The following is a 19,577-nucleotide window of genomic DNA, read 5'->3' on the forward strand; positions in this document are numbered from 1 at the left end:
GTTGTGCTGTTCAAATACACAGCGAAAGAAATTCAAATGCAATTCAAATGGAGCAAAGAAATTCCTGCTGAGCCCAGTGGCACAATCCAAAGGGAGCTGTGCAGGAGGGTGAGAGGGCTGGGCTGGGATGCAGGTGGCAGCAAAAAGGAATATTTGTGACCTCCACTCCTTCCCAAAGGGACAGTATTTTGCCTCAGTTTACCTGTCTGTGATTCCTGGTGGGCAGCAGGGGATGGGGAAGCTATCAAGGAGGATTTGCAGGGTTATTAACACAATAATAATAATAATAATAATAATAATAATGATGATGATGAGTCGGGCAGGATTCAGGAGCTCGGGAGGGCAGAGTGAAGTGTCACAGGTTGGAAAGCAGAGAGGGGAAGAGAAAATAGGCACTGCTAAAAGGCGAGTTTCGTTTCAGGGAAGACAACAGCTCAAGGAGCACAACTATCAAACAAAACCACAAGATCACATCAGATGTCAGGCAGGACACATCTTGTTTCTCCCTCCCGAAAGGGCTTATCAGTGCAACCAATCACTTTAATGATGTGGCGGAGGGAGGAAGAGGATTTGACTCAGAGTGAGATGAAATTTAGCTCCCAAGACCCTTCTCTTCCGCTGCCGGAGCGCAGTCACCTGTCCTGCAGCCAGCCAGAGACAAAGCACCTCCTGCAGCGGAAGGGGCTCAGACATGAGTTTGCATTATTTTCTCTTACTCTTTCCAGTGTCTCTGCTGCTCTAGTGGGAGGGGGAGAGAGGGGAGGAGGAAGAGGAGCACAGCAGGCAGAGAGTGTCCCTGGTGTCCTTCCCAGCCTGTGGGGACGATGGCAGGGGGAGGTTGTCCATCCCAAAAGCAGAAGGGAGCAGCAGCCCCTTTCCCAGTGGCTTTGGGAGCAGCGATGCAGGGAGGATTGGGGTGCTGAGCAGCTGCCATCGCTCTGGGGCTGCTCCTTCCAGGGCAAAGCTGTAATTAGCACAGGGATAATACCAGCCAGGCTCTGGAGATGGAGCTGGGAGCTCAGTCCTGCCATCGAGGGATGTCAGCATCCAGGTGCCAGGGCTCAGCTCCAGCTCTGGCCTGGGGCAAAGGGGAAAAGCAGAGCTCAGCACCCTCAGACCTTGGGAAAGCTCAGGTCTGTTCCCCAGGGCTCAGGACAGGCTGGCAAATGCTTCTGCCTCCCCACAGCGCCAGGGACATCTCAGCTCCATCAGCTGAACCGCGGCACATTCCTCACACAGGTCTGAACCCAGCTGGTCCTCCCCACGCTGGGCACAGTGTCCTCAGCCGGTGTCACCCCGAGGAATGTGATGTGTTTGCCCTAATGGAACAGGTTGTGAGCTGGGAGGAACCAGCTGGACTGGTAGGTCCCAGTCCGAGTTGTTAGATAGCAGCAGGAGCTCGCTGGGGTTGGCATCTCTCCAGGGATCTATGGGATCTGAAAATCTGATCTCAGCCGGGGCTGAGGCAATACCAGCTGCATGTCCTTGAGAGGTGCCTGCTTCCTCCCCAGCACCCAGCTCAGAGATCTGGGAATCAGGGAGTTTGTCTGATGCCATGAGAACCAAATCACAGTCTGTAAATGAGTTTTGCCCTCCTGGACTTGGGAGTGACTGCAGCGAGGCCGGCAGGGCTGGTGGTTTTTGCACCCTGTTCTGAAAGCTGCCCGATTTCCCGCAGATGTGCACCCACCTGCTGCTCTGTGACACACGGGCTGCAGCTTTCACATCTGTAAATCACAACTCTGAACCCCCACCTTGTTGACTCTGCAGCCTCGGGGGCAGATTTTCACAGTTCTTATGGATGGAAAAATGCAGGAAAGTGCTGGTGGGGATTTTCAACCAGGCACGAGTGGGCTGAGTGCTTAAACCTGATGAATTTCACCCATTGCTGAGAATGCCCTCAGCTTTCCCTGTGCTCTGAAGGGCTTCAAATATTTGTGCAAATCCAGAAAGACTCTGTGTCCCTGCTGACACCCTGGGAATGGGGAGCTGCATGGCCTTCAGGCATTTGAGCTGCAGTTGCGTGGAAATTTGGGCGTGATGTTCCCTTTGATTTGGGAAGGGGCCACAGCTCTGGCATCCCGGGAGCTTTTGGAAGCACAGCTCTGGATTTCTGTTTAAATGTGAGAATTAATGCCCTGCTTTGTTTTCCTTCCAGAGGGCTCAGTTTTGGGGGCTCCCAGCGCAATCAAAGGCCCGACAGGGTTTATCAGAGCCTTGCCAGGGTGGGCACAGGGTGGGCAGGGAGAGAGGCAGAGGGGAAGTCTCAGCACTAACCCAGGAGTGAGAGGAGATTAGAGGCTCCCAAAGCCTCCTAATCAATACCAGCCTGCCTAGAACGAACATCTCTGCCGCTGCTGGAGCTTCAGACACTAAAAAACCTACTGTAAATGCAACATATCTCTGTGCTTCCTGCCAGCTGGCCTGGGGCCAGCCTATTTCCTTCAAAAAGAGGGATATTTATTTTCATCCTTTTAGAGGCAGCCAATTCATCTCAGACCACCACCAGCTAAAAAAGCTTTATAAATTAGCAGTCTCTTTTTCTTTTTTCTTTTTTTTTCTTCTCCTAATCCTCTCCCCCACCCCTTTAAATATGATTTTCCTTTGGTTGTTGGTGTGAAGGCTGTGCCAGGCCATGCTGGCCGGGGAGCATTGCGCCACACTCGCCTCTTTCCCCGAGCTGCAGAAAGACAGTAGCAGCAGTGTCTCACGAAAAGCCAGAGGAAACCAAAGCAAAGCCCGGCCGTGACTGATTCTCCTTCCAAATGGCGTAAGCAGGCCAACTTCAAACATGTGAATAATGAGTTATCTGTGCCTGACTTTGTTCGGCAGCACAAGGGACGGTGCCTCCCAACATTTCCCTCCTGCTCCCTCCTGTGAACTCCGCGGCGCTGACTTTCAGCGCTGGGGTTGGCACTGGCCAGCTGCTGCCTCTCACCGGGGCTCGGAGGGCACCTCCGTCATCCTGCGTCATCTTTGAGCCCTTTCCAGCTCCTTTCCAGCTCCTTTCCAGCTCCCTTCCAGCTCCCTTCCAGCTCCCTTCCAGCTCCCTTCCAGCTCCCAGCTCGGCGCTGTCCTCAGCTCCCTCCTTCCCTGGCAGTGGGGCTCCACCGAATTCTTCTCGGCTGGGAATTTCCCGTGGCGAGCCTAGAGCTGGAGGTGGGAACCCAGGGAAAACCTGAGGGATGTTCTTGCCTTGTGCTAGAGGTGTGCAAAGACAAAACCAGGCCAGCAGCTGCTGTAAGGGACAGGCCTGCTGTTCCCATAACACAGGAGTCTCACATGTGGCTTCTCTCTGGAGCACATGCTGGGACTTGATAGCCCAGCCGAGACTCAGGCTGGGAAAAGATTCCAGCCTCTGTGGAGGATTGGCATGTCTCTCTGAAGTACCTATTTCCAGGGCTACGGGAGGGATTTGAAAGGTGTTTTGCACATTGAGACGGAATTTTATCCACTGCTGATTGCTTTCTTGTGGTGCCTTGTGAGGGACGTGTAGAGACGAAGCCTAAGTGGGGTTGTGTGGAGGGACTGCTGGTGAGCTTGGCTCAGCCTGGAGCTGGGCTGGGAATATCTGGGCACAGCCTTGGTGGGAGGATGGTGGAATTGCTTTGAAGGTGGCAGAGTGTGGCTCTGGCTGTGTCCCAGCTGTGCCACCCTCTCTGGAGCTGAGGGAATGCTGTGTGTCAAACTCCCCTCGGAGTTTCCCCCAGCCCAGCTTGCCGCCAGCACTCCGCAGCTCCTGGGGAAGGCCAAACCACTTCCCAACATCTGCTGAGGGCTGAGCCAGGGCTGGGGTGAGCGTGACACCCAGCTCTGAACCCAGCAGGGTGGGAGGAGAATGTGCAGCTCCTTGGCTCTCATGGCTGTAACTCCATCCACAGAGAAACCAGGGGATCGGGGCTCACTCACCCCCAGAGAGGGGTTTTTGAATCAAATCTTTCAGCTCTGGGATTTTGGTGTCACTTGAGCCGTGAAGTTCCTGGAGCTCCTTTCTACCTTTGATCAACCTTATATTCTGCATCTCAGTAATCTGGGGAAGTCAGCTGCTTTTGGCCAGCACTGTGGAACTCCCCCTTCACTGCCTGGAAACCTCATCCCAGTCCCAGCTTGGGAAGCCACATCAGGTTGCACACTCCTAGAAGGAAGAGCAGGCTCTGTTCGGTCTTTGAAATATTTTAATGCAGAAAGCATGTCTTTAAATCACAGCTCTGAGGGCCTGAGCTCGTGTGGCACACACTGTTTCGCTGTCTGCATTCCAAGGAAACACCCAAAACTTCCAGTATGCTTCTTATTACCGGCCTAAAGTGTCAAATTCACGTCGGCTCTTCCAGCTGGGAAGTGTTCAATGGGATCGTTTGTTTGATGTGCTGATACAGATCTTGTTATTACATGGGGATCGTAGGTGATCTGTCAATGTTTACATCATGTCATGTTCAATACCCGAGTTAACTGATTCCGAAACCCAATCCAGCGTTAAAACCCTCGCGCTGTTGACAAGAAGTGCCCAAGGTCAGGAGCTGCCAGCATTTGATCCTACTGAGCTCTGCCGTTTCCATAAATATTGACTTGCAACCCAGCTGGAAACGCAGTGCAGAATCTCCAGCCCCAACAGCAGCTTTTGTGCCCCAAAATTCACAGGTTGGGGTGATTCAGACTTCGTGGACAGATTTCTTGGGATGAGGGCTGGGGCTGTTTGAAAATCCACCCACTGGCTCTGGGAGGCTTTGAGTCAGTGCTTGGGTTAAGGTAAAACCACCTTCCTGTTCTCTAAGGTATGAGCCATTGTTCGCTGGTTTCCTCTCCGTGACAGCTGTGGGCAGATGGGGAAGGGCTTTTAATGAAGCCAACCGCTGCAGAAATTAAAAAGCTCAGGTTGTTCTGATGAAAGAAACCCATTAACAGCGATTCTCTCTTGCGTGACAAAGTCTGACGTCCCCAGCCCTAAGTGACAAGCGGCAGGAAGTCCTGGGGAGACAGCCTGAGCTAAAGAGGGCTGGCAGGCCAAGCTGGTGGTTTTTAACTCATTCTCTGCCTTGTTTCACACGGTTTGGGGCTGCCAGGTCCCATGATGGGACACAGGCTGGAGAGGGTCTAGGAGAGCTGGAAAGAGCCCTGATCCCACCACACCTTGACTTCCACTTGCATCAAGTTTTCCACTTTCTTTTCAGCAGGATGGTTTCAGGGTTTTGGGGTTTTTGCTGGCAATTTCTGGGTGTTCCCACAAAACCAGCCCCTTCTAGAGGGTGTGAGTGCAGCACCACTGTCAGCTCGAGGCTGTGCCCATGTTCAGACAGTGCAGGGACTGCAGGAGCCACAGTGCAGCCTGACACAGCCTTGGTGGAGCTGCACGGCTGAATAATCTTTAAAAACATTATCAGCACAGAGATCACTTGATAGATTTTTTCAGGATTTTGCCTGTCACATGCCAGATGCCACCACAGGAGAGGGTTTGTGCTGAGACAGAGGAAGGGAATTTAATTTCCATTAGATTTCTGGGGAACTTGGTCTTTGAAGTAGTTTTGGCTTTGCTGCTAAGCTCTGCCCGAAAAAACTGGTTAAAGGTGAAATATAACTCTATTTTTCTTCTTCTGTGCATAAATGTGTAGTGAAATAATGAAATGTGGACTAAAACAAGACAGTGCACAGGCTTTTCCCCTGGGGAAAGCACCATGTGATGGATGCTGCTCCTGGCTCCAAAGGCCTCAGATAATGCAGAGGTGCCTGAGGTCTGGGGACACACAGAGATGAGGAGAGATCGTTTATGGTGCTGCTTTGAGGTTTCCTTGGTTTACTTCACACAGCAGGGAAAATACATTTTCAAAATACCGCTGGGTTTTGCTTTCTGCTGGGCTCATCCTCGCCAAGTTTTCCTCTCTGCTGCCAGCACGTCTTCCATCAGTTTGGACTCTCGCATCCCTGGAATCCTGGGGGTTACGGAGCTTGGAGGGGATGGTGGGGCTCAGCTGGGTGTGGAGATGGCAGAGGGGGGTCAAACCCCTCCGGAGCTGTGGCTGGGAGGGGTTTGCTGTGGGACACCCATGGAGCTCTGCAGGGAGTGTGAGTTCCCCTCTGGAGTCGATGCTCTTCCCTCCCACCCGAGCCATCCAGCTCCTTCTCAGACAGCCTGGCAAGTGCAGCCTGAGCCAAGCGAAAGGGAGATCAGGAGATATCAGACATCGGAGTTAAAGAGGGGGAAGTCTGGGGACTTTCTGTGACTCTGCTCTAAACTGACACGGCGCTCACAGAGCTGTGCAGATGTGAGGGGGAAGGGCAGGGGGGTGCGAGGGAGAGGTGCCTGTGTTTATCGCCTTTGAAACGAGCTGCTTTTCTTCTGAAAGCCACCAAGAGCTCGGCTTGGCTCGGTGGATGCTGGGCTGGAGGATCTGATAAGGCCCAGCTCTCTGAAGTGCTGCAGGAGGGTTCCTTCCCAGCCTCTCTCCCGGCTGCCAGCACATCTCCAGTGCCCTGAGCCCTGGGATGAGGCAGTTGTCACCTCGGGAAGGTCCCTCATGCAGGTGCACAGAGCTGGGGTGTTGCAGGCACTCCAGCTGCAGCAGGGAGGGCACAAGGAGAGCCCAAGGTCTGAACCCCATGCTGATGCAAAGCTGAAGCTCCTCTGGAGCCCCTCCAGCTCTGTGCGGGTGTAACTGAGACTGGAATCCAGCCCAGGGAGAGCGAAGCCGTTTGGCGATGATTAATGCAGGAAAATGTGAAAGTTATGTATCAAGTGCATTTCATGCGCCTCTCGCCTCGGGACAATTAGCATAAATTTAATAATTATTGCCCTGTGCCAGCAGCTGCTACCTAAGGAGCTGGGAGTGCTTTACAAATGCTCATTAGCTGCTGCCCTGCCTGGGGGAGGTGGGTGATTAGTCTGCCCGTTTTATGGGTACGAAAGAGGAACAGAGAGAAGCAAAGTGAGGTGGCCAAGGTGTGGTAGCAGCGAGGGCTGATCTGATCCCATCCCATCCCTGCTGGGCCTCCTCCAGCCCCACTTGGCTCTGACTCTATTGGGTGGGCAGAGCTGGGAGGGGGCTGGAGTAAGAGGAGAGTTTATTCTTTGTGCAATGAGCAAATGCTGTAGAAAACACTTAAAAGTCAGTGTTTTCTTTGTTTTTCCCCATTTTGCCAAGACAAGGGGTTTCTCCTGCCTTGGTTCCTCTCCGTGTTCAGTCAGTGAGGGCTGGTGGAGGTTGGTCACTCAGGAAGGGGCATTCTGGTCCAGACTCCTTGACTGGAGATTTCCTGGCTGGCCTGGGGCCTCCCTCATGGGTCACTCTGTGTCCATCTGCCCCGGGAGCTGCTCTCTGCCAGGGCTGCACCCATTGTCCGGCGTGAATAACATCAAACCACAGAGACAGAGCCTCTGCTGGCTCTGTGAGTAACCAGGGTGCTGCAGCCAACGGGGAGCTGATCAGATATCAGACTCTTTTATCATGTTCCAGGGCACAGACAAAAGCTGGAAGACCAAGCCAAACCCTTCACTGACCGCTACGGAGAGCTGGAGAGGCTGCGGCAGTCCATGAGAGTCACCCCGACAACACCCAACCCCCGTGGATCCCTCAGCACCCCGAGCCACTTCGGCTCCCAGGCTCAGACTCCAATCCAAGGTAACTGCCTGCGTGTCCCAGTGTCACACCCCAAACCCTCTGTTCATGGCTGAGTGGGAACAGCTCAGGATGGGATTTTAGATCTGGAGTCCAGCTCTGGTTAAGGAGCCTGGAAGACAAGTCAGGGAGGGATTTGCGTGGATTTCTTGACCTTGGAAGCCTTTTTGCACCCATTGAGTCGCTCTTTGCACCATTAGATCTGAGCTCTGAGGAAAGCTGAGCAGCAGGAGCGTGAGGGAGATCAGAGCAGCACACTTTGAAGGCAGCAGCAGCGCTGGGGTTGTGCAGCAGCCAGGGAGGTTCATGCCTTCCATGCTAATCCCAACGGTTCCTATCGCTGTGTGGGTGCCAAGGGTGGTGATTCCTCGCCCAGCTCCTGCAGAATTCCCCACGTGGCTGCACACCTGCACACTCACACACTCACACTCACACACACAGCCTTTGCTCTTCCCAGCGGCAGAGTCCCTGGGCGTTCCCCAGGAATCTGCCAGGGCAGGGGGAGGAATTGCCACTGGAGTTACCTGGGAGAGATCAGGCTGCTATCTTGGGATTTCAGGCCCAAACTGAGCTTTGCGTTTGGAAACATCTCAGGTGCTGTGCTGCTCCCACCTTCTGCCCAGGCAGAAGCCACCAGGATGAATTAAGGGACCATTCTCCTGTCCTTTTCCGTGCTCCTTTTCCATGAGCTTTTAGTCTCACTCTTATTTTTCCTTCAGAAATCTGCAGAGATACTAACAGGGCTTCAAGGGCTAGCATTAAAGCTGTCTGTATTTGGAATTTTGGTGAGAAGTGGCCCTTCTGGGAAGGCTTCATAGAAGAAGCTCCCAAAGCCTTTGTGTTGCGTTTTCAGAGGTGCCGTGGTTGTTTGAAAGGCTCAGTGTCATTGGCAAAGAGGGGGTTTTGGGTGCAAAAACATGTTTGAAAATGTTACCCGAACCGTAAAAGCTGCGCCGCTCCTCCCAGCCCAAAATTACAGGGAAAATTTAATTTATTTCTCATTGAAATGCAAATCTTCATGCTTGGAATTTTCATTGATATTAGCATGGTTTATGAGAAGAACACGGGCGCTTTGTGTAGGATTATCATTTGATTTTTGTTTAAAAAAAGCAAGAGAGAGAGAAAGAGTTTTTAGGCTTGTCCCACTGGCTGCAATCATAAAGAAAGAGATTCTTGGAGGAAGAAAAAAAAGATTTGTATTTTAAATTAGCACAGCCCCCTACAGCGCCAGAAACCCAAAGAGCGTCGTTTGGAGCAAAGAATCAGGTGATGACACAAATTCAACAAGAAAAAAAATGAAGTTGGCCACAAGCTACCAGCCCTGCCAAATTCCCAAATGTCAAGTGACAGCAGGAGTGGAGACACACAAAATTAGCCCTCTGCAATCATTCCTGCGGAGTGAATCCGAAGTCCCAGGAATGCTGCAAAAGGCGGTTTGTGCACGCTCTGCTCTTGGCTCCCTCGTTCCCGAGCTGGAGGAACTGTCTTAAAATGACTGTGGGTTCCTAGCAGCGTAACTCGGAGCAGGACCAGCTCAGTAATTTTAATCTCAGCCCTGTCCTTTTGACACAGCTCGGGCTATAACCAATCATAATCATAATTTCAAAAACCCTTCTTTCTCTCTCTCACACACACACGGCTTATTCACAAAGATCATAATTTTTACCCGAGCAAGTGGAGCCCAGCCCGTGCCAAGAATAACACAGGAGTTAACAGGCCTGTAATTCTCACGACTTGGCACGTTCTTGGGTAACACACAGGAGAGGCGATTAGTGGAAAGCAGAAGGAGATACCAGTTGGGAGGGGCGATGGGGCAGGCTGGGGTTCATCCGGCCCCCGCTATCTTTTATGGGGTGCTTCCAAGGTTAATGTTTTTAGCATCCCTGTGCAGGGATTAAGAGGGGAGGTTTTCCCTCCACCAGTGCCCAGCTCCCTCCGCTTGTGTGCTCAGCCTCCCTGTTCTGCTGACCAAGCTGTTTGTACAAACTTCCCACTCCACTCCTGGTAAAACCAGGCTGGGAGCTGGGATGCTCAGAACGAGCTTCAGCCACCACAGGGGCATCCTGGCACCTCAAATCCCTGACCCCATGTGGAGTTTGGGTTTTTTAGGCAGACAGGAATGTAGGACAGAGTGTTTATCCCTGGGAGAATTGGGGTTCTTGGGAGATGTGTGTCCTGAGGAGCGAAAGCTGTGGCCGCGGTGGAGATCACGGCAAGGACGCTGCTGGGAGTGGGAGAAGCTCTGGCCCTCAGCCACTCGCAGAGGCTTTCAGTAAAGCAGCCCCTGGAGGTTATAAATAGCTCCCATGTAAAATGATCATCTTGAGGTTAAATGGTCTCAAACCAAAACCCTCCCGGTAAGAGAAAGCTGATGGTTTCTGAAGGGCATGCCAGGAAATATGGGAGGAGAGAGCGTGGCTCTGAGGCTGAGTGGGTCAGATCCTGCTGTCCCACTGATTCCCCACGGCCACTTCCAGGGTATTTTGGTGGCTTTGGTCTTGCCTTACCCACTCTGAGGGGCAGAGAATCGATCCCTTCCCATGCCTGTCCCCAAATGGGATGGACACTGGCAACCTGCCACACAGCAGATCTCATTGCCACTTGCACTGCTCTGGGGAGTAAATAGGGTCACCCTGCTGTAGCTGTGATGAGAATCTGGCCCTGTAGCAGGGCAGGTCACACAGGCATCCTCACCCTCATCCTCATCCTCACCCTCATCCAGCACTGCTTCCCTGGCTTCAGCTGAGCAGAGCCTCTCTTGAGGATTTGGCCCAATACTGCTCCAGAGAGGTCTGGAAAATCTTAGTTTTTGCAGTCCCAGCTCTGCCATCCCTGCAGTGAGACACCAAGCTGTCATTAGGATGGCTTGAAATGGTTCCTTATTACGGGGCACGCGAAGCCAGGGCCTTGCGTGTCTGCTTCAGTCAGCTTTGGACTTTTAGCTGAAAAACATCAAGTAGCTCTCAGAAGTGAAGCAAGATGTTTAAGGGACTTGCTCCTGTCTGCCTTCTGCTGCTTCTGGGGGCCCCAGGCTGAGGGGAGGTGAGCTGGTGACAGACACACGTCCTCCCCAGGAGCACCCCAGCTCTCTGTGCTCTCCCTTGCCCACATTTCGGCTCAGGCTGAACCATTTTGTTCCCAGTGCAGCCAAGCAGGGCCGCCCACGCAGCCAGGCCTGTGCTCGAGTTCTGTGGTGGAAACATCTTCAACCACTCAACAGCAATTGTGTGCATTGTCCAGCAGCATGGAGGGGCTGTGTGTTCAGCAGGAGAATCCCAAAGGGGTTTTAGATGGGATCTCCTCAGTACCAGAGTGAGCTGTTTTGATTAATGCCCTCTGCACTCTTTGTTTTGCTCCAAGAAGTCAAACTCCCTTGATTTCTCAGAGAGGACAGTAAATCCTGCATCCTTTGCAAGCCTCTCCTAGCCCTAGTGTCTGCAGAATGGGTTTTGGGAGACATTGGTGAAGAGCTTCAGATCTCCTGATCTGGAAACTGCTCAGCTTTAACCAGCTTCACTGCCAATCCATTATTTCAGGCCAGCGCAACATTTTTATCATCAGCAGAATGCTTCACCATTTGCATTTAAAGTAAAATCTTTCTCTCTCTTTTTTCTTTTTAAATATACATTTTTAAAGTATTACATTACTTTTAAGAAGCCTCTTGGCATAGGCAGCAAGTGCCCCTATTGTTTCCGAAATGCAACGTGGCTGCTCTGAGGTTAAGTCCTGAATTATGGGCCCAGCAAATACACTGAATTGCTGCTTCCTAATCCCTGTCCAGATTGACTTATGGTTTCTTTAAAATATCCGTTTCTTAATGGATAAAAACATTCTACCACGAGCAGCGACTAAATTGTTTCCAAAGGAAGCTAGGCAAGCATTAGTGGGAAGAAAACATATTGTGGGATTCAGCTTCAGCCTCAAAGGAAGGAACACGCTCGAGATGGGTTTCCTGCCTGCTTTCAGGCTTCTGTGTCTATCTTTAAACTGCTTTTCTGCTTCTCTCCTTTATATTTGTGATGTCCCCTCAGTGGATTTGGCATGGAACTGTCGCAGATGAACCACAGAGCAGTGCTGGACAGGAGTTTCCCCCAGGACAGAGTCCAGGCACTCGTGACCATTGCATTTGTGCCATGGATGTGTGGTCACCTCCATCCCCAGCCACAGCTCAGGGTGCTGCATCCCTGCAGAGCAGCAAGGAGTCCCTTGGAATTTGCCTCAGGAATGCCCTCCTGCCTTTAACATGGGATTTTCCACTGATGGGATCCTCATTTCCAGACGCAGAGCAGGGTGGGGAGCCCCCGGCCCGGGTCCTGCTGCCTTGCTGGGCTCTTGGCCACTGGAGCCCCTGTGCCATCAGCCCTGCGCAGTGGGATTCCCATGGCAGACGTGGCCCAAACCTGCTCGGCAGGCAAGGTGGTCTAGCTGCAGGCTGGGTTGTAAATCCAGCAGCTTCCTTTTATGTAGTCAGGGCTTGTTAATTTGTTTTAATACCCTTTGAATGCAGGTAAAGAGCAAAGCGCAGGCAGGGCGGAGGGGAACGCCGGCGATCAGCCCACCCACCCGCTCCAATTAGCACCGTTATTCATTAGCTGCGCGGGATGGAGCGCGGGGATGGCGGGATGTGCCGGGCAGGGGGATGATGGCACAGGGTCCGGGATGAGCGAGGCTGTGCCGGGAGAGGAAGCTGCGAGAGCTGGGCTTGTTTAGTCTAGCAAAGGGCAGGCGGGGAGCGGAGCCGATCGCTCTGTGTAAATACAGCGAGGGGGTAAACACGGCGAGGCAGAGGAGCTAATGGAGCCTCAGCAGGACACTGCTGGCACAGGACGTGGGGCTGGACTGGTTTTGGATAAATCCACGCGAAGTTAGGAGCAGGATCCTCCCCAGAAGGATGGGTCCAGCGAACTGGAGCGTCCCAATGGGCCTGGAAGGGTTCGCAGAGGAGGTTGAGATGCAGTGCATGATTCAGTGAGCTGGGAATACCTGGGAATTTCCCTGCTCTGCCGCTGCCCAGCGTATTTGGGGTGGGATTGAGAGTGCTGGGAGAGGAGCCCGTGCTGCTCACCGGTGGGTTTGGGGCAGTGTGTGTGTGTGCAGAGCAGCACACGGTGAGTGAGGAGAGTCACAGAACCGAGCAGCAAACGTGCTTGGCGGTGTCAAGGTGGTGCCTGGCGATGCTGTGATAAGGACCTGTGTGTTGTTGTGTTTTGGTTTGGGGTTTGGGTTTTTTTTTTTTTTTCAAACTCTGCAGAGGAAGTCCGTGCACCCAGTTTGTGAGCTGGTTCTATCAGATACAGAGCAGTGCTCCATGGGCGTGTAACAACGGATGCTGTTCACACCCTCCTTTTTTTTTTTTCAACACCTCCCCTCCTCCCCCAAAATATATTTTGCTCTATTTTACGTGGGCTGGGAGGAAGGGGCCGTTTTCTTTTTTAGTTGGAAACAAATGAACTTGTTAACATACGTGACAGAGGCGTGAGAGCGTGCCTGCATGTGTGGGTGGGGAGGAGAGCGGCGCCTTCTCTAGAGATGAGCTGGGCCTTCACAGATCAGATGCACCTCGTGCACCTTCCCGTGGAGATTCTCTCCTTCTCGGGCCACCTGCCTCTCCGTGCTCCCACATGGAGTCATAGTCATCAAGGGAAAGGAAGCAGAGAGGAAAAAAATCAGCAAAATGCTCAAAGATGACTTGGAGGTCTAAGCGTCACAGAAATGAGCAGAGAAAAGCCAGCCAGAGGTATATCCAGAGTGGGAATGTCTGTCCCCATTCCGTCACACACATGCTGCTGTATTATATACAGAAGCATAAAGTATCATTTAGTGTTTACATTGTCGTCAATCATTGTGGAGTAAGACAGGAAAGGAGGTTTTTTCCCCCCGGGGTAGATATTTCATGACAATTTTGCAAGGCACACATATGAGTAGAATTAAAACAGTGATATACAGCCAGGCTGAAGATATTTTATATTCTATACACTTGGAAAGCGCCACACTATCGAGTTCCCTTTAAATTCCCTTTATTCTCTGTGTGTATTTGTTGCGTAACTTCCACACAAGCTCAGGTTTGTTGCTGACTGGCTCAGCAGCCACCGCGTGCTCCCCACAGGTCTAAGGTGGGACCAGAGGTGGGATTTGGGGTGCTGAGGAGCTGCTCAGGTTCCACACGTTGCCGCCTGGCCCCAGATGATCTGATAATGATGATTCTGCCATACATCAGGCCCAATGCTGTGCTCTGCTCCGTGCCCTGGGTGAGCTGGTTGTTTAGGTGTCCCTCAAGCCCTTCCCATGCTGCAGCACTGAAGAGGTCCTGACATTGCTTTTGCTGCCCTTTCCCCCCTCCAGGCAGAGCAGATGTGTTCCTGGGTTAGGAGGGAGTGGAAGCACCCACTGCTCCGCTGGGATGGAAGCACATCAATCCCTAAAACCACCTGCAGGCTCCATTGCCTCATCTCCTCGAAGGTTTCCAGGGACCTCAGAGCAGATCCACCCGTCCTGACCCAGCAAGGGTGCAAGGACCAGTTCCACTCCATCCAAGGCAGCTCCCAAACCCACCGTGGTCTTAAGGGAGGCAGCTGAACACACCCAGAGAAACCTCTGTGGTTGGCAGCCTCACGAACCAGCCCTTCCCACCTCAAGGCCAGCCCTTGCCACCATGACCCAGCCGAGGTTTGGCTCCCATCAGGGCCATCTCTTTGCATTTATCTCCTCGCCACCCACCCAAGAAAAGATCGTATTGTCTCCGAGGTGGAGAGAGAGCTGCTGTGTCACTGCAGCGCTGCTGTTTTATCTGGAAAGGGGCTGAGCAGCTTTCAAAGGCTGTTTCTATCCAGCCCCACGTGCAGGGGGACTTGGGGGTCCTCAAAAGGTGCAAATTGCAGCTGCACAATTAAATCACGGGGTGTGTCCTGGCCTCTGTGGTCCCCGGGGCAGCTCAGCCCTAAGGAGGAGACAGTGGCATTACTAATCAGGGCTTTGACCTTTACATGGCTTTTATTTAATACACATTCCACACTTCCCCAAACTCCCATCCAAAACATTGACATTTCCGCTGATAGATTGGGTCAGATTTTGGAGTAGTTGGGGGACTCAATTCACTCTTACAATGGTTAAATTCTTACAGCTAAATGGGCTTATTCAGTTAGTGCAGCAGCTGGTGTGATTTCGAGAAGAAAATAAACATTTCCTTCAAATATTTTGATTGGCAACTGGACAACTGAAATACTCAAGCTCGGATTGCCAGGGTCCAAAAAAGCAAATGGGGGCTGGACGGAGAGCAAGCGAGGGAAAACTGTAGTAAATCCTCGGAGGCAGCACTACGGAGCAGATGTGTGTGAGATGTGCAGGGGAAGGGGACAGCGAGATGGGCTTTTTAAAGCCCATTTTCAGCTGTGATTCCAAAGGGAACGCAGGGTCTGAACACTCCTTGTTCCCTGGCTTTGCTCAGCAGCTGCGTGCTGTTTGATCCTGGCTGTGACAGAGGGTTCTTGCTGCTGGGTTAGGTGGTTATGGAGGGCGTTAATGGCCCTGTTTTATTTGGAACTCACTGGGGTTGTTTCAGCGATCTCCTTGCATGCAAGGCAGGGTTGGAGCTGTGCGGCTTCAATCTCAGGATGGAGGGGCAGCCCTGGAGTGAAGGAGATGGGATGGAGGGGAAATACTGAGGGAAGGAGATGGGATGGAGGGGAAACCTTGAGGTGAAGGAGATGGGATGGAGGGGGAGCTGAGGTGATGGTGCTGAGGTGGAGAGACAGTCGTGATGGAGGGACAGCTCGGAGGGGAACGAGATGGAACAGAGGCTCAGCCCTGAGGTGAAGGCGATGGAACAGAAGGAGCTGCCGGCCCTGAGGCCATGGCAGGCCCCGCCAGTACACCCGCGGCCCCCTCTGGCGGCCATCGCCCTCCGCCTCCCTCCCGCCTTCCTCCGCCTCCCTCACACCGCCCGGCTGGGGCGCCCCCTGCTGGCCCCGGGGCTCTCGGCCGCCTCAGAGCGGGCCGGGGTGACAGGGGGGACACGGGTGACAGGGGTGACACGGGTGACACGGGCCACAGGGGTGACACGGCGCGGGAGAACGAGGAAGGAACCGCTGTCCCGCCGGGGTGTCAGCAAATGGACGCGCTTGGCCTGTGTGGGACTGCGGGCAAACAGAGCCCATCACACAGCGCTCTGTCTGTGGAGGTTGATCCCCCCAGTCAACAGACAAAATGCTCAAGTGGGGTGTTGTTTTTGGGATGGTTTGAGGGGTTATTTTAGCCTGGGACTGGTCAGGGAAAGCTGGAGCTTTATTCTGGGCCAGACAAGGGCAGCGGGGCTGAAAGCGAGCTGGTCACAGCCACTCGGACACCTCACGGCTCTGCTGGGTGTGGATTCCCTTCGAGGGGCTCTCACTGAGAGATTTGCTTTTTGTGGCATCCAAATCCACTTATCCCAGCCCTGCAGAGTGCCCTGTGCAGGAATTCAGAGGATTTGCAGGCAGTGCTGAGTGTCTCCAGCCCCCACGGCCTGCCATGCCTGGCCTGTCACACACAGAGCGTAATTAACGCTCTCTTACACGCTCCTGTCTAAATTAGTAGCAGGGACCCGCTGCCAAACGGTGCAAGTTCAGGCCAATAAAATGTAGCCTCTAAAAAAAAACCCCTTTGAGTGTGTTATAGAGGAAAAGGGAAATGTGCCTCGAGCACTCAGGTTTGATTTCGATTTGCATTTTATGGGATATTATTTATGGAGCTGTGAAAAGTAATGAAGGAGCGCGGTCTGAGCGCTGGAGATTGTCATTTGGAAGGCAGTGAGCAGCAATCTGGGTGTTTTGGGGGATGAGGGGGATTTGGAGGCTGCTTTTTCTCAGTGTAGGGCTGCTGGGTTTAAGGGAAGGCATCCAGAAAATAGCACCTTTTCTGGAAAAAAAGGTGCAGACAGGATTTCTGTCCCACGGTCCTGTCTCAAGCTGTGATGCTGCTGGGTTGCTAAAGCCACAGGGCTGTGGTCAGGCTGCTTCTTGCAGAGCTGGTCCCCAAATCTCAGCTCCCAGTGCCTGGCAGCATCTGTGGCTGTAGCAGGGCTTTGGGATGGGGCAAAGCATCCTGCTGGGATGTGAAATCAACTTGGGAGCACTTTTCCCAGCGCTGCGCTTTTCCAACCATCCCAGCACGGAGCAGAGGCAGCCTTGTGGCTGAGCAGCCTCTTCCACAGGCGCTTTCCAGCGCCGGGTGTGTGCAGAGCAGCGTGGGTCAGGCCAGCTTTGAGCTGCTCCTCTCTTATCTCTCCCCAAAGCCACAGCCACGTTCACAAACCAGGTGCTCCCCCGCCTTTCCCCTCCGTGGAGCCTGCGTGGGAAGGCAGGCGCTGCCGGGCGCCCGCAAAAGAGCCGCAGGGCAGGGAGGGAGGGAGGGAGGGAGGAACCTTCCCTCTCCTTCTCCTTCCATGGCTGAAGGACTCACCTGGGATCAGAAGGGAGGTTCAGATCAAATCCCCTCCATACCTGCTCCTCCAGAGCGTGCCCGTGTCACTGGGTAGCTGGAAGGGATTAAATCGAGTGTGTTCTCCCGGGGAAATGCTTCAGGGCCTGGAACGGCAGCCCTGAGAAGTTAAAAATGCTCATTGTAATAAATAAATCTGAAACACACAGCGCTGTGCATGCAGAGCAGCCACACGATCCTCTGGATGTGTGTTTGTATGGATATGCATCTCCAAAACCAACAGGCGTGTTTAGCATACTCACCTCACATTCTCTTGCTCTGAGGGACTCCAAATCCAGCTGATGTGACCAAAAAAAGTCACTTTTGGTGCTGGATGGCATCCCACTAGCAAAGGAGAAAGGCCCTGCTCTTAACAAGAGAAAAGCAGAGGAGGTCTGAAGGACAGAGATTTCTTCTCTCTCCTCGGAGAGCAAAACTCATTTCTCTCTGCCTTGATGCACCAAGGCTGGAGGTTTCTGGGCTCTGTAGGGAATGGCACCACCTTGGGACAGCTGAGAGAGCCACAGGAATGCCTCGAGCTCCTCCAAGGAGCTTCTGCTGTGGATTCCCACAGGAGAACAACATCCAACAGCACTAAGCCAAGGTCCCTCTCCAATTCCAAGCTGGCTGCGACCCCCTTTGGATTTAGGAAAATGTGGGGGGGACTCCACTGTCCAGTGGATCTGGTGAACATCCCCACCATGCTGCCCCAAGTCTCCCTTCCCCCAGCAGAGAGCCTGAATTTCTCACTCTCTTTATCCTCTTGGAAGGAGAAAAATACACAGAGAACTCAAGCAGAGGGATATCGTGGCTCCTGGCTTGGGAGTTTTCAGCTGTGTGTTTATCAGCTCCATCCCCTGATGGTATCAGCACGAACAGGCCACCCACAAGAAGGCTTAGCAGGCTGGTCTGGGCTCCAGCTTTTCCTGCCTGGCTCCGTGAGTGTGTGTATGTATACAGCAGGGATGGATGATCCCAGGGCCCGGCCGTCTGGGGCCTGCCTCCGTTTATTTACTACACAGCTGATGTCATGGCTAAACATATTTTTTCTGTGTTTATGGGGTGTGCTGCTTTAATCTGCTGGAGATGAATAGACCCCTGAGAGAAGTCAGCTTAGCCGTGTCCCCTTCTTGGATAGGAAACAACAAATTTTAGGACAGGAAATGGGAGCAACTTAAACAAACGAGTTTAGGGTTTTTATTTAAGTCACCCCCAGCTTTCCTCCCTGGCAGATCCAAGAGGGGCTTTTCCCTCTAATTCCTTGTGCTGCTGTAGGACAAAGTGCACTCTAACCACCCTCTCCTCCTGCCCCACCAGGCACATCTGAGCTGAGTCCCTTCTCGGACCCGCGGCAGTTCGAGCGCTCCTTCCCCACGCTGCCGGCGCTGACCGAGACGCGTTTCTCCGACCCGCGGATGCATTACCCGGGCGCCATGTCCGCCGCCTTCCCCTACACGGCCACGCCGTCGGCCACGGGCATCGGGGGCATCAGCATGACCAGCATGCCCACCACCACCCGCTTCCACCACACCTACCTGCCGCCCCCGTACCCCGGCTCCACGCAGAACCAGAGCGGGCCCTTCCAGGCCAACCCCTCTCCCTACCATTTGTACTACGGGACGTCCTCGGGCTCCTACCAGTTCTCCATGGTGGCGGGAGGCGAGCGCTCGCCCACCAGGATGCTGTCGTCCTGCACGAGCGCCTCGGCGGGGAACAACCTGATGAACCCCAACCTGGGCGCTCAGAGCGACGGTGTGGATGCAGATGGCAGCCACAGTAACTCCCCCACCGCCATGACCACCACGGGCAGGATGGATGAGTCCGTCTGGAGACCCTACTGAGGAGCAGCTCAGCTCTCTCTAACTTAAGCAGCCACCGTTGCTCCTTTTGGGAGTGACCAAAGTTGATGCCAAGGGAAAAGGTAAACCGAAGTCTCCCAAACCCAAAGCAAACCAGGATCCTCTGCATGCAAACATCAAGCGAAGATGGACCGAGAGCTGTGTTACATTTCAAGGTGAACACCCACGAGGCTTGAATGTGTCGCTTGATGTGGTTCCTTCCGTGTGTTTTAGGTATGTGGATTGTACATAGGGAAAAAAAAAACCCCAAGGACGTGTGGAATCAGATGTTTGGTACTTGGAGAACACTTCTCATTCATCTCACTCACACCTCTTCCCCACACAAAGCATTCGAAAGTGAGGAACAGCTCACCCTTCCTCTGCAAAATGGTTCAGAGAACAGCTCACCCTTCCTCTGCAAAATGGTTCAGAGAACAGAAAACACCAGGGAGTCGTCCAAGGCATCTCTCTGCCAGTGCAGGAGGACTGAACTGAAAAAAAAAAAGGAGAAAAAAAAGAAAAAAAACCCCATTGTCTCCTGTCCTTCCCTCCCCGCTGGTGAAGGGTCCCTGAGCACCAAAGGGCAGTGGGGTTTGCAGCACAGCCAGGGACACTGGGGCTCAGTCAGCCACGTGAACAAGAGCTGTGATGTGATTATTGTTATTATTTGTTGACGACA

General features: G+C 53.1%; 1 protein-coding gene across 1 annotated transcript in view; it reads left to right on the forward strand.

Moving 5' to 3' along the window:
- Nucleotides 1–19,295, forward strand: part of RUNX3 (RUNX family transcription factor 3) — a 32,957-nt gene extending 13,662 nt beyond the window's left edge. The window contains exons 4-5 of the mRNA XM_085081466.1: nucleotides 7,446–7,610; nucleotides 18,378–19,295. Coding sequence (XP_084937592.1) covers nucleotides 7,446–7,610; nucleotides 18,378–18,901 — 689 coding nt within the window. The 3' untranslated portion in view covers nucleotides 18,902–19,295. The remainder of the gene's footprint in view (nucleotides 1–7,445; nucleotides 7,611–18,377) is intronic.
- The last annotated feature ends 282 nt before the right edge of the window (nucleotides 19,296–19,577 follow it).

This window comes from Lichenostomus cassidix, chromosome 23 (genome assembly GCF_008360975.1).
Source record: "Lichenostomus cassidix isolate B80296 chromosome 23, HeHo_3.0, whole genome shotgun sequence".
Classification (NCBI taxonomy): Eukaryota; Metazoa; Chordata; class Aves; order Passeriformes; family Meliphagidae; genus Lichenostomus; species Lichenostomus cassidix.